Source organism: Micromys minutus (genome assembly GCF_963924665.1).
Source record: "Micromys minutus genome assembly, chromosome: 11".
Lineage (NCBI taxonomy): Eukaryota > Metazoa > Chordata > Mammalia > Rodentia > Muridae > Micromys > Micromys minutus.
Genome location: NC_137980.1, coordinates 15,885,481 through 15,900,690, shown reverse-complemented (window position 1 = coordinate 15,900,690; position 15,210 = coordinate 15,885,481). Strand labels below are relative to the sequence as shown.

The window sequence follows — 15,210 nt, the reverse complement described above, 5'->3', positions numbered from 1 at the left end:
CGTAAGGCAGCTACCTAGACTGTTTGGGTACACAGAACAAGGCAGGGAGCCAGAGGGAACACATCAGGGAAGGGGGGGAGACTTGGTAGCTGCCGTGATGCCTCTCCTACATCTTCTTTGACACCTCCCTTCCACCCATTCATAAAACTGCTCCACTGCCAGACCCAGCCTCATCTTTCTGGATCACCTACTACCTACATGGGTGCCCATTTTCCATGCCCGCTCAGGGAACGCTACAGTCTTGCCCTATGTAATGTCTGTGCAAGCTGGATCTCCAAGCTCCTGCTCCTCAGATGGCCTCCAGCCGGAACACTGCCAACTGAGATCTCTAGTCAGAGTAAATTGTCCAAGAGCAGGGACGACGGCTGCCTGTGGACCACCACAGTGAGAACACCAAGAATCCAGAGACCCAGTATGAAGCTACCAGACACCCTAGAATCCCTGGAAGAAGGACGTACGGAGGGACACCACTGCGTGCACACACACCGTGGACTTGTCCTTACACTGGCATTGCATGGAGGGCTAGCACACATGTGCATGAGCACACGTGCCCATGTTTGTAGCAGATGTCACTGAAGTTTCGTAGACTTTCTGCAACTCGAAGCCAGAGACATCCAAGAATTGGATCAGACCTTGTAGGTTACCAGCTCTTGACTCACTTTCACCTAGAGATGTCCCCACCACCCGAGTCTTGTTAGGATAGCTTCTCTATTCTCCATTGCCCTGAGGACCTGTCTGTCCCACCCTTTGTCACACTACTATTTTAATCTATTCAGCCGCTATATGCCAAGTTATCATATGTACTTCATTTCCCTCTGCTCTGGGGATAAGGTCGCCTCTTGGGCGGGCCTCTAAGCTGCTTGAACATATGAAAGTATTACCCATTATAGAATCTTCCATACTGCACACACATGACACATGCTCTTAAGTATTTCTTGGCTGACTCATGTCCTAAGGAGACATCATAATCTAGTTTCGATCATAAGCATGCTGGACAATTCATCGTCAGCACTGACTAACCACTGTAAAGAGTCCATGACATTCCTGAGACTATGACAGTCATCAACACAGTAACACAGCAGACAGTCTAACCCATCAAACAGCCCTTCCCTTCCCAGGCTCTGAAGAAGCACAGGAGTATGGAGGGGAATCTACTCTGTGTGGTGTTTTCCTACCTAGTTAGACTGAGACTCAAGAGATCTGGACTTGAGCCCTAACTTAAGCTTCAGGCCTGGTCCATGTTGATCCAGATCAGCATACACAGCAGAAGACCACTCGGGGTTCCTACCCCGAAGGACTGATCAACCTGCAGAAACCCACTGCATTCTGGAGCACAGCTCAGAAACTGTCCTAAGCCCGTGAGAGGTGTTCGTACCAGCCATCAAGCTCAACGGGCGCTGTCAGTGACAATTTAAGAGCAAACCACGACAGGACTAGAATTCCTGCAAGGAATCTGAGCCATGAGCTGGTGTGCACCAGGCCAGAGGTGCCCAGGCTATCCCTTTCAGGCCAGAGGTGCCCAGGCTATCCCTTTCAGGACCCTGTGCTTCTTCCCAAGTCTTCCTACAGCCCATATGCTGAAAGCCCGGGCCCATGCTTTTTCCTGATCCTCTGTGGTCCCAGCTCCCAATACACCCGGTGCTCTTGCCTCCAAGTTGGGGCTACAGCCGCAGGTGCGGGTGGATGTCTGATAAGGGACATGGAACTCGAGTCCGAACCTGAACTCTTGCATCTGTGCAACCTCAGGTTCAGTTCTTACACCTGCTCAGCTCTGAAGTGTCCTGTCACTTGTGACCCTCTCTTTACCTCAGTTTCAGGTCAAGTCCCTCTGTGAGGAACACCTGCCAATCTTTCTTTGGCCTTGCTGATGGTCTGGAGCGCTCTTTTTCTGAAGAGCCTCCTGGCCAATTTCTTCTTTCCTTCTTTGAGGCATCAGCTAATCTTCTCTCCTCAGTGACCTAACATGACCCACACAGTTTCTCCATACTACTCCAGGGTTCCTGGACTCTTAACCAACTTTTTTTTAAATTTAATGTCTTTAGACACAACAGAAGAGGGCACCGGATCCCAGTATAGATGGATGGTTGTGAGCCACCATGTGGTTGCTGGGAATTGAACTCAGGACCTCTGAAAGAACAGTCAGTGCTCTTAACCACTGAGCCGTCCCTACAGCCCCCTTAACCAACATTTAATCCAAACGTTTAACTTCTAACTTTTGTTTCCCCATGAGAGCCACTACCGTTTTTTACTTCCCATCTTTATCAGCTTGAGTTCCTTCCAATCCCATGTGGGTGAGTGAACTGTCTACACTTTTGTGTCTCAGTTGCCTAGAACAATGTCAGACATGTCGTACATGCGCAGTGAGTGTTTGCTCAGAGTGGATGAACGAAAACTACAGTTGTCAGATTTCACTGCATTGTTACATGAAGCCATCATAGAACATTCTTGCCAAGTTCTTGAAAGAGCCGAAGGAAGACCTTCAGTCAAGAACATGAACCCCAGAGGTTGGCAGTTTGTGCCAACAGGAAAGCCTGCGCCAGGGCCAAACCACTGGCTGGCCTCTTCCTCATGTACTGAAATCCTTGCCCTGACTACAGGAGAAGCCTTTTTGTTGAGAGGTGCACACACAAAAGAGCAGTTAACTAAATGTAATTGATTCAGGTATGCAGAGGCCAGTCTCAGTTTACCCACATAACTCGAACTTTCCAGCGCTGCTTGGCTGCCCATAGGAGAGCCGGGACACTTTGAGAGGGGAGTGTTTGGGGAGAAAGCTGGGGGGGGGGGCATGACAAGACAGGAAGATGGTAGATATGAAAGAGCAAGTGCTCCCTAGGAACAGTACGAGCTTGGGATCAGGCAGAGACTCCCTCCTGCACAGCTGCCTGGAGATGATGCACCTCACAGGGGAGAGAGAGAGAGAGAGGGAGAGGGAGAGAGAGAGAGAGAGAGAGAGAGAGAGAGAGAGAGGGAGAGAGAGAGAGTGTGTGTGTGTGTAATAGAGGAAGATCATGTTTAGTGACTGAACTTAGTTCAACTGACTTAAGCTCACTGACTGAGAGTTAAGTCACTAAACATAAGGGACCATCTAGTTCCTGCTGGTGTGAAAAGCATCCCTGTGCTGGTTACCATGTACCTGTGTGCTTCCCTCTTCTGACTCTTCTTTCCAAGTTCTCCTGCATGCCACAAGTCACTTAGCAGTCCCCCAAGAGTTACCTTCCGGTCCACACCTGCTGTCAGGAGGGGCCACTTTCTTGTATGAGTTCAAGGGCTGACAAGACAAAGACTGACAAGGATACTCCATGACTGGCCGCAGCTGGCTCCCAAGCCACTCTTGGCTGCCTAGATTGTCCCCTGTGAACTCCCTGGCATGACAGTGACCATGGAATGTTCTTTAGTAAAGACCGAAGACAAGGCTGCAACTATTCTGCCCTGGAGAGAAGAGACAGACATGGAAGGATTTTAAAACAAATACAAAAGCAAGAGCTTTGAATAAAAGTTGTGAGTGAATGGTTAGACAACTAGTGAGAGAGCAGTGTATTTCTTTTACTAATATGAAAACAGAATAAAGGATTATTCTTTAAAATCAATGTATCTGCGGTTATGAAGTCTCGCCACACTGGCCTCAGCTTTCTGGTTTTGCCGTGGACTGGCAGGGATCTTTGCAGAATACACCACACTTGTTCCCGGGCAGCAACTACGGGTCCAGAGTTCTTTAGAGGATGTGTGGAGGAACCTGTGTAAGGTGAGGACACCTGAGGAGCCTGCGCATTTATGAGATAAGAGGGAAGGAGGGCACTTTTGAGTTTTCTGTCTTCTTGCTGTCTGGCTACAAACCCCCTATGTTGGATTGATCGCTTTTGAAAACACTGAGTTTATGGAGAAAGCAGATGTTCAGTGAGTGAGTGTTTCCCAGAACAAACCAATAGTCAGAGTTCATCTAAGGAAAAGGGTTACCAGCTGATGGCTGGCATCTCTTTGTGCAACAATATTGCCTGCCTGTCAGCTTGGCATGTGATTAATAGTAATAACGAAAGGAGAGGAAAAGAGGAACTGGTGATACTTTCAGATGCTAATAATTAAAAGCAATAATAAAAGGGCTTGTCTGGACGATCACACCATCTCTCCAGGTGTCCAGTAGGCTAGCTCCCTCTAACAGCACTCCCATGGCAGGGTAACTGGCAGGAAAATGTGTTCCAATGGCAGGAGTGGGGGGGGATGGGAGGGCTCAGCAGCCTAAATGGCATCCTCTTGCATGACAGTGAGGATAAAAGGACCTTATAGCCAAGGCCCCAAGAGAAGTTGCTGTGGCAGTTGCTGAAAACTAATGGCTACCAATTAAGAGTCCTCTGACGCCCTGAGAGGACATGGAGATACAGTCTGTAGGGAAGTGAGGTCTCTTCATTGTCCAGGCTTTTCTAGAACTTTCCCAGCACAGACACAGCAGCGGCGGCGGCGGCGGCGGCAGCTTCCACTTCATGCATCCCACAAATGGTTTTGTTTATTCCTTCCCAACAATGGGAAATTATTTCCCATTCAGAGTGAGAACCTGCATATTAACTGCGGGTTTGCTACTAGGAGAACTTTATGAAGTGTTTAATAAAGTATTCGTCCATCATGAACGACAGCTCCTGTGTGACCATTCAAGATAAGCTTGCACAGGGCTGGCGCGATGGAGCAGCAGTTAGAGCGTGTGCTATATTTGCTGAAGACCTCAGTTTGATTCCCAGCATCCACACCAGGCAGCTCACCACTGCCTGTAACCAGAGCATCCAATGCCCTCTTCTGACCTCCACATGCATATGGTTCACACATGTACACCAGGCATTCCCACATGCACATAAAATGTCCTGCTAAAAATACTTTTCTTTCTAGTGCTGGTAATCAAACCCAAGGCTTCATACACACTAAGCATATACTTTCAGGAGCTACACCCCCAAGTGAGTAAAAGACCTCAGAACGAACAAACAAACAAAGCCCAAACCTTGAAGTGACTGAGAGTGAAATCTTCCAGATATAAGGAAACTTCTTGCCAGTGTCTCTCCAAGTGCAAATGTTAAGTAATTCCCACGGCACACCAGATGTCACCACCCAACACTGGGCCACCGGGACTGTCCTCTGTGACTGCACATAGCCACTCAGCACTCTGACCTGAAGCTAGAGTTGTACGTACTGTTTTGTACTGTTTGTTTGTTGTTTTTCTTTCTGTTTGTAAAGCAAACAGTGTTGAAGATAGAACCTTAACATACCAAACCAGCTTACTAACGCCGAGTCCTAGGCGCTGCCCTTGTTTCTGTTAGACGTGATCAGACCATGTCAACTACATTGGCCTGGAAACTATCATTCTCCTGCCTAAGTCCTAGGGTTACAAGTATGTGCAGAATTTAATACTGGCTTTAGATTTTCAGTATGTGTATTGTGTGTGTGTGTGTGTGTGTGTGTGTGTGTGTGTGTGTGTCTTTGTGAAAGAACATGATTAAATAATAAAATCATATTTGTACTATAACACAGAGATATAGATTGTTTTTAAAGTGGTTTTATGGCTTTGGAAAATACTACCATTGCCTTAGCTCTTAAAACAAGGTGCCTAAACTGCTCAGGTAAATAAATATTCAGAGCCATGTCTAGGCTATCATTCTATGACTTGCTAATGTAGGTGGAACTCAGAACATCAGCAGCCTCATGGTAGTTTATGTCTACAATGAAGTTGGTGCCATGGGAAATCATTTTCAGATTCTACTTGCAAATCAAACACTGTATCCAAATTTTAAGAGCATTTGCAATTGTCTTTAGGCCCTTACAACGGATTCCTCAATGCATCCTGGTCCCTGATTTAATTAATGGCTGCTTGGTCTATCTGTGGTTAAATACTAGACTTTATTTCATGTTATGACTGAGCTCTTATAGCTATTTGGTTCCCTTTATATATATATCTACATACATCTTTGCATTTCTTTAGAGTACAGTTTATGAAACGGTAACATCTTAGAAGTAGCAATTCAAGAAACTTATAAACCTTAGTGTACAAATCTCTGCACTTAGTGGGCATCCAACGATATCTCTTTGGATTGATGTTTAATTATGGCTGCTTAATAACACATATATTCTCTGTTTTCTACCAAGGGGTTACTAAAGGCTGGTGAATTTGTAAATGTATCCATCTGTGGCATCCTCTTTTTTTTTTAATTTATTTTTACTTTTTAAGTGTGTGTATGTATATGTGTGTCTGTGTGTCTCTGTATGTGTGTATGCATGTGTGTGGTACCTTTAGAGAGACTTGGGGTGTTGTATTCCCCTTGTAGTTGTAGTCCGAGGCTGTTGTGATCCACCCAATATGGGTTCTGGTAATGGAATTTGCAATCTCTGAGAGAGTAGCACATGTTTCTTAACCCGTCTCTGCAGGCCCAACCTGTGACGTTCTAAAATTGATTCAAACAGGAAACTGATAACAGGGGTGCTGTTTGAGTAGAGAAACCAAGAGCCCTCACCCTGGAGGCCGGATGTCCCCCATGCCTGGCTTTCACCAAAAAGGAAAGCTGGCTTGTCCACATAAATCTCCTTAAGTCTCCTTTTCCTGGGGGAAGCCGAAGGTTCCTCGCCAAGGTCACTTCTCAGGATAAGGCAGGTGACTTTCTCAGAGGTAAAATTATGGCCAGGCTCGTCTTTGTCCCAAGACCCTGGTTCCATTTCTCTCCTCTTTCTGGAGTGATTTCCTCCTGATCTTAAATAAAAAAAAAAAAAAAAAAAAAAAAAAAAAACAGGAAGAGGAAAAGTGTATGTGGAGGCTGAGACCAAGCCGGGCTGTTGGTGTTGCTGCTGTATTTCACAACAGGAGAAGAGTAATGAACCCAGTTCCAGATGGCAGCCATGGCGTATCTCATGCCCGCTCGCCCCTCACAGACACTGGTTCAGGAAGGCCAATTCTGGATGAAACTCAAGGTGTCTGATGTGACCTCCACTCCCATTCGGGTTCATGGGGGAAGATCAACCTGGCTGGCCATGGTGGTGTTTACCTGCCCACTCATGTTCATGAGCACAAAGCCTGCGTGGCAGCTGGTCCCGCACACAGCCACTTACACTTAGATTTGGTGTCACAGTCATTAAAGCCCTCATCGCCTCACTGTGTCACTGCTCCTCCTTCGTACAGTCACGTCCACTCTCTACCACTCCACTCATTTCCAAAGACGCAGGATCATACGTGCCAGGCCCTTCATGGCCAAGGCTGGGGTTCCCATGGCTACACTCTCCACCACAGCCCAAAGGCCAGCCCACAGCAGTCTGCCTGCTCAGAACAGAGAGACAGCACCGAGATTGCCGTGGGGCTGATCACACAGAGGCCAACTGGAGTAGAGAGTATGCGATCCAACAGACAGAAAGGAGTTTGGGAGACAGGGCTGGAAGACAAGCAGGCAGCCAGGCCCAGCATCCCTCATGGCAAATCCCAGCAGAAAGGTCTCTGCCAACACAACTGGGCCAAGTCCTGAGCTCATTTGAATGGCTTCTGTCCCAAGCCTGAGTCACCGGGGATTCCACGGACTTCTATGTCCACACTGTATGCATTTCCAAAAACAAACTGCCTGATGCTGTCATGGAAAAACCTGCTTCTTTGCATTCTACAATTTCAGTATGGATTACATCCAGGTCACAACCTACGGAAGACAGCTGGCAAAAGCCAGCCCTGCTGGCCAACTACCCAGCTTTTGTAAATGAGTCCCAGAGGAATCGGAACCCATGTGCGCTGCTGGCTCTGCCAAGACCCAGACACGCTCTCCTCTAGTGCACAGCAGTCTGAAGTGTCTGTGGCCAGGGGAGTGTGAGCCGACACCTGCAAGACTCGAGTGTGGAAGCTGGCCCCAGGAAGAGAAAGCCTAATGACGTGTATGTGTGGGAGACCTAACGGTCCAAGGCCTCAGTGCCGCGCCCTACAGCCTCATCTGAGGCAGGAGATCAAGGAACCAGAGCAGTAGCATCCAGAAAATACGGGACTTAAAGACAATACGGCCCAGTCACAACGGCTTATGACAGTTACCTTGCTCCTTAGAACACAAAAGCATCCTAAAGCCGGCAAGAAAGCAGCAACATTTTCATGATCACCACAGAGCTACCACCATTCTCCCAGAGGCCAAAGGTCATGCTTGTCCTGCTAACACAAGTCCACTTTAACCTGAAAACGGACTCCAGTTAAGCACTATGGTTAGACTCGTTTATGAGTGGGGAGACTTGGAGTTTAGAGAAATGGGCTTAGTTGGCCAGTGATTTTCAGGCCTTCTGAGGTAAGGCCTAACTCCAGTGATGGTCAGAGGTGATTGCTGAGCACCAAGGCTTCTGTGTGAAGGCAGAATGTCCAGCTTCCTGGCTGCCAACAGGTCAGGCCTTGAAACAAATCCTGCTATTTCAGTCAACTGTACTTGTTGCTTTTAAAGTAACAGGTAAGACATTTCTACTGAGCCGACAGTATATTCCACACGTAACTCTAACGCCGAAATACCAATGTTTTAAAGGTTTTGTTTTGAGACATAGCCTAGGTTGGCCTTGAACTCACAATCCTTCTGCCTCCCTCTCCCAAATGCTCAGATTACAGATATGAACCAACACACACAGTTCACGGTTTGTATTTCTTTATAAACTGTGGAATATTTGTTTTGTCAAAATGAGGTTTGTCTCAGGAGAATATGCTTATGTCCTCTCATGATCTTATATCCAGTCACTTTTTAAAGTGTTATTTGGCTGCGGAGCAAGAAACACTACCCCAGAGTTAGTATTGTACAGCTCTTAACAAGTACGCCCTTGCTTCACGGTAAGCAGACCACAAGGGGCACAACAGAGGAACGCTTCAGGGCAGCCATTCATGTTGTGTTAAAGGTGGGACAACCTCTGGCAAAGAGAAGGTCAGTCACTATCGCCACACAGATATGGCTACTTTTGTAGCCAAATGTTCTAGGAATAGGCTTACTGCCTACAGGGGGCTGTCTGCCTGGTGTGGACCCCAGGAGAAAGCACCTACTAGCCCTTCTGGCAGATGTGGGAACATGGGAAGAACTCCCTGAGGTTTATCATCACCTCGCTGGGATATGCTGTGAGCCCGGCTGTGGATAAAGCAGCCAGCCTTTCCTGTATTTCAGAGCTTCACCTTAAGCCCATAACCTCTAGAGAATAGACTGTAGACAGGACGGTGTCCGCCTCCCGCCAATATAAAACTGTGAGTAGCCTCAGAATTTCCGAAATGTGCCCAAGTCAAAGGGATGAAGAGAAAACTAATTTCTTTGGGATGATCACCTTTGTAACTATCCCCTCTAGCAGGCTGGCCCATGAGGTATATAAACATCCTCCTCAGCTCTTCTCAAACGGTCTATGAGGAGAGAGAAGTCAGAAAACTTCGTGGTCATCATAACACATGAACCCTGTAAAAAATGTTTGCAGCAATTATGAGACGCAGCAAACAAGAGCATAACAAGATTTGCTGGGCTAACATCCCAGGGACAGAATTTGCTGGGATGGCCCTTGTTTAAAAACCATTCACGAAGCTAGATGTAATAGTCCAGTGCCTGTAATGCCAGCACCTAGATGCTGAGGCAGGAGGATTCCCATGAGTTCAAGTGAAGAAAAAGAAATTTAAAAGAAGCTGCACAGGAACAGTCTTTAAGACTGAAAGATAAAGGATGTTTCTACTTTGTACCCAAAGACTACAAAAGATGTGCTGGAGCCCAGAATGCCCCTCCTCCCCCGCTGTAAATGGCTATGTTTTTTTCATTTGCCAGAAGGTAGATATTTAGGTGAGCTTCTCAGGGTAAAAAAGAGCTCCTAGAAAGACACACTAGGAGTCTCTTGCAGACCAGCTTAAAAATCCCCCAAAGCAAGGCATTGAACCCTGGACCTAGTCAGAAAGTTAAACCCTACTTTCTAGATAACCAAAGGATTGGTGAACCCTGGGTGCAGGCTGTGTTTAGTTTGACTTTTTAAAACACTTTGGTACCACTTCATAAAGGTTTAAAGATAAGACACCTGAGGCAGTATGTCGGAGAAGCAAGCCGACAAGAAGGACCCAGCTCCTCTGCCTTTAAGGATTCTGGGAGGTGAATCACCAAAGGATACAGGCTCCGGATTTCACAGGTGAATCTAAAGGACCAAGAGCTGCACAGAATTAGAAGCCTAAGGTGAAAACACACGCACAGAGGTGATATCACATTCCAGCCTCCCCACTTTGCATAGAGAGGTGGGACCACAACCGGTCCCATGTAGAACCTGCTAGTTAGAAGCAAAGCTAAAAGAAGGAAGCTGGTCTAACAGATTCTGTGAGTGTCTGCCTCTGCCTGGCCACTCAGCCGATTCTCTCAGATAAATAAGTGCCTCAAAGACAGTCAACGCATGAAGAATAACTCAGGCTGCAGGGCAGGGTGTGTCACCCCTCCTTACCCCATCCTCGGTCACTGCATACAGTGCCCCCTACGGTTTGAGAACAGAAAAAAACAAACCTTATCTTATCAGCTGTTTGTGAAAAACCCTGCCATTTGATCAGTTTATTTGAAAGCAGCCCCGCTGAGCTGAGCACTTTGCTGTGAGGCTGGGCGGTATCAGTTGGTGTGAGTAAGCTCTGTTGCTTTCCCACCTCCCTGGATCAGGGCTCAGCTAAGGATGAAGGGCCCAGGCCTTACTTATGCAGGGCGGAGAGGGGATGTGGTCTAACTCAACTGCACAGAGACTATCCCTTCAGCCTAGGCTAACTGCTGTTGTCTTGGATCAGGGTCTTCCTTTCAACCCTTTGAGGGAAGGTAGGTAGTGCCGTGCCGAGGTCCACAGATCTTTTCTTGAAGCCTTTCCTCCAAGATCTCAAGACTTTCCCATCCATTTTCAGCAAGCCCACTAGTGACAAATACCCACGTGGAAGTTAGTTAGCCTTCATCTTCTGATCTGACTGCACACAACATTCTGTCAGGCTCCAGGAGACAACTTAAGTGGAACATTATTAAACCCAGAGCTGCTGATGCTAATCCCTTCCCAGGAGGCTGGAGTCCCTCACCTCCCCCAAAAAAATTAAAGGCTGAACTCACCAGGGTGGGAGGACAACCTCTTTGCATTCTCACTAAACACCAGCTCCAAGGCAATTTCTTTCCCTGTTAGCAGAGTTCTTGCTGCAATTAAGACCAGCTCTGACCAAACCCCTCGGATATGTCCTCACCACCCGCGCATGGGCGTTTTAATTTAATGAGAAAAACAAAAAGTAAGAACAGTTACTCAAACACCTCATACCCAGAGAAAACGAACAAAGAGGAGAGATACCAGATCGCAAGCCTGGGTCGTACTGGTGAGACAGTGCGACCAGAGGAAAAGGATCTTGGCCAGCCCTCTTCAACACAGGCAAGCATTAAATCCCGAGCTCAGGAACCTCCGCTTACCCCAGCACTCACCTGCGATTCCTTGCAGGAGCCCGCAGACGTTGAAAATGCTTTTCCTCATGATGCTCTGCACGCACATGGTGAAGACGGACACTAAGGCCACCACACAGAGAATGAAGATCCCCACGGCCAGGAAAATAGCAGTAGCCTTCCAGAAGCCGCTGGCTATCTCCCCGAAGCTCTTGGCGTAGGTTCCGCACAGTGTGTCCCGAGGGACTTGCTGCATGTCAGGGGTGCGGATGCAGAGGATGCCCAGGTAGTGGGGCTCCGAGTCCGTGCCTGCCTGCTCGTCGCCGCTGCGGGTCTTGGCTTTCCCGATCAGCCAGTCGGCGCTCATAAAGGCAACGAGCTCAGCAAAGGCCACCACGATACTCAGGAGGGTCCAGAGCATCGAGCGGCAGGTGACAATGACATGACACATATTGATGTTCACGGTGGGAAAGCGAGGCTGGAAGTCCACGGGGGTCAATCCAGAACGACAGCTGCGAGTTCCGAGGAGGTCCGGGAAGGAAGTCTCGGCGACGGTCGCTCAGTCCCGTTCGAGGCAGCAGAAGCAGTGAGGTCTGGATCCCGGGCTGACGGCATTCATACGGAGTGCTGAGTCCCAGCGTCCAGCAGCCTCACCTATGTCCAGAGAGGAGGAGGGTGAGCGGCTGGCCAGGCCCCGCCCCGCCCTACGCCACCCCCACCCGGGACGCCCGCCACCTTCCCGCCCACCTTCCCGCGCTCAGCTCCCAGCCAGGCGGCCCGGGGCGCTTTCTGGATGCCATAGTTCCTCTTTTTTTTTTTTTTTTGCGACGACACTGAGTGGCCCTGCGACAGGGAACCTTATCAGGCTCCCACCAGAACCTCGCTGGGACACTAGCTACCTGGAGCAATGCCCCAGCAGCCAACCGTTATGGAGAGATGCAGGCAAGACAGGCGGGACCTTCGTCAGCTCCCTGACTGCCCCTTGTAGAGTTTGTGAGGCACTGGCCACGGCTGTGCTTAGCACACCGAGTTCTCTGAAACGCCGACAGTTTTGGCTCTTTAACAGGAGAGAGTAAAAACCTTCAGCTGCCTGGAAATCAAATTACCAGCCAAGCATTTGGTTCCTAGCTTCGTAAGGATGCAGGGGGGTAAAATGATCCCGGGAGAAAAAAATAAACAAGACATTGCTGCCCAAACTTATTTCCCATGCGTTCCTCACATTATTTTAGAGAAGTTTAATTTATGCGAGTTAAAACTTTTTTTTTTAAGCCTTAAGGAGGTCATGACTTGAGAAAATTATTCAAAATGGCACACTGAGGACCATTAACTTGGTGTCGTTATAGCTGGGTCCTCTTGTTGACAACATGAAGTTGTCCTTGAATGCATCTCTTGAATTGTCCCCATTCATCCCATGTCCCTTGGCCTGAGCTTTCATTCACCCCAGGTCTGGGACTCAGCATGCTCATTGTTTGCGAGTTCACAGAGAGCCCATTCTGCTCCTGAGGACACATGACTTCATTACCAGAGGACTCAACCCTTCAGAGCCTCCATCGGGGTTGGCACGGCTGGTCTGCAGCCCCAAGCTCTCCAGGGCCAGGCAGGCTCCTGCAGCTCGGACCCGGATCTGAATGGCTCCATCTCGTTCACCGAGGTCACGAGAACTCCGTGAGAACTACAAAGAGCCCCTTGAGATGCTGGGCTTGGGTGAGGCAGGCAACAGTGGAAGAGGGAAATAAATGTGGAAATAGCAAAGGCCAGTGTCACTGCTTAAAATGGCAGTTGGTGTGCCACACACCAGCATTTTGCCCGCTGGCTGACACTGTCGGTGACTGCACTCGGCCCATGAGACGTATTCAAATTGCATCACAATAGTCACAGGGCATGTGGTTAAGACACGGTCTGTACAACACGAGTGACACGTGTAAAGCTGCCAGGCTGTGGTGCACTTGGCTGAGGGAGGAGGTCATGTGTTCTACTAAAAACAGGCATGTGGACCTCACCTCATTTCGTACTTCTGCACCGGCTAACCTAGACTCCCAAATCCGACTGGAGAGAAAAGACTAGCACTAAGGGCAAACGCAGGTGTCGCTCCCAAGCACAGACCGTGAAACCCAAAAGCCTTCTGAGAAACAAACGTTTCTCAGGGGTTGTTGATAATGAAACCGATCCTGCTGGATGAGACCTGCACAGGGGGCAGGAGGAGGGCTCCCTGGAGGTGGTAAGATCTCTGGGGAGCCCCCTCCCCAAGCTGGTTAAAACCCAACTTGCTGTTCCTTCCAACCCAACCCCACCCTTGGCCCCTCTTAATGTGGCTTTTCAGACTCTATTAGATCCCTTACTGAACTGCGGGGATGCTGTGTTCTCTCACAGTGGCCACACTGTGTGTCAGCTGTGCTCTGAGAGAAGAGGTGAGAGATGAGGTTGTCTTCTCTGAAGAGAAAGAAAGGCTGTGAGAAACTCCAGGCCTTGGGGTTGGTAAATGGTCCATGCCAAAGTCAAGGCAAAATTATTTAGGGATCCATGTGCTTGATCTTAACAACTAAAGCATGCCGGTCCCCATCTGTACCCAAAGAACACTTCCCTCCTCTCCAACAAAGTCCCGAGTTCATAACAGAATGGCTGAGACGAAACCACCATGAACTAGGAGATAAGGTTCATGGGTTCCCAGCAAGTTTCCTAACTGCTACATCAGCGGGCTGTCATTCTAGGCTGACTAACGAGGTGGCTTCCCCAGATGGGAGCAAAGTCAGAGTAGCTGGACAAGGGAAAATCCAGGAACTCAGCAGGGGACATGACTAGGCAGTGTTCCCAGAAGTGTCCCCATTTGGTTAAAGGCACTGAAAGGCCGGCACCTGCTGAGACAACCTCCCAGGTGTCAAAGGGGAAATAGATCTTCATTATAGATCTCAGTTAACCACAGAGGCCCCAGGCTCCTACTCCTCAGCAGGGCACTCTCCTCCCTTAACTGCTATTTCAGCCCCCACATTCCCTCATAAACCACCTGGGGGAAAAAAAGCTAATAAATTCATCTCTGTCAGGATACCTGACCTTACTGTCACAGGCACAGTGATTGTGGGTCACCTGGAAAGCCTGCTATAGAAAATGTTACAAAATTGTGATGAAAGCCCACAAGAAGAGTTTCTGGGGGGAGGAAGGGAGACGAAAGAGGAAAATGACACAAGATTATCATCTCGTCACGTAAACAGAGAGCAAAGGGGAGGTTACAATGGTATGTATTCTTCACTCGCTCTGACTGTACAAGAGGGTTGTGCAGAACTAGTGTGTACCTTAGAATGCAAGGCCCCAGTCTTTCCCAAGTCCCTATTGTCAGAAGGGAAAGAAGTGCACACAAAACCAGAATCAGGCGGTGCCCAGGGACTGATGGGAACAAAGTTCATCTCTACTCTGAAGGTGAAGGAAAGGGGGGGGGGTGTCAATCAACATTGCATCCCATCCTACATCCCAAGAGGCCAACAGGGAATGAGGCGAGGTCAGGGTCTTTACTCACGTGCACCTGCTTCTCAGTTATATTAAAATAATATCGAACACAGATGTAAATAGACAAGAAAAGGCAAGGAGCAGTTGCCTACCCAACAGCAGATTCAACATTTTTTCCTAACATTCCCTCTTATTTTTTTCTCCCATTCTAAAGCATACATACACGTTTTCTGAGCCATCTGCAAACGATATGTCTAATAGTTCATCCCTAAATGCTTTCAGCATAGACCTCCTAAAATAAGGGCATTTTCTTGCACAGCTACAAGACAACCAATCTGCTTAAGAAAAGAGGCTACTCACATCCAAGCCTTCTCCATCTTTAGTTTGATTTCCCCACCTTTAAGCTGTCACT

General features: G+C 48.3%; 1 protein-coding gene across 1 annotated transcript in view; it reads right to left on the bottom strand.

The window, feature by feature from the left end:
- LHFPL2 (LHFPL tetraspan subfamily member 2) overlaps positions 1-15,210 on the bottom strand; it is a 132,948-nt gene that overhangs the window by 9,398 nt on the left and 108,340 nt on the right. The window contains exon 3 of the mRNA XM_080925816.1: positions 11,403-12,014. Within this exon, the coding sequence (XP_080781942.1) occupies positions 11,403-11,811 (409 nt within the window). The 5' untranslated portion in view covers positions 11,812-12,014. The remainder of the gene's footprint in view (positions 1-11,402; positions 12,015-15,210) is intronic.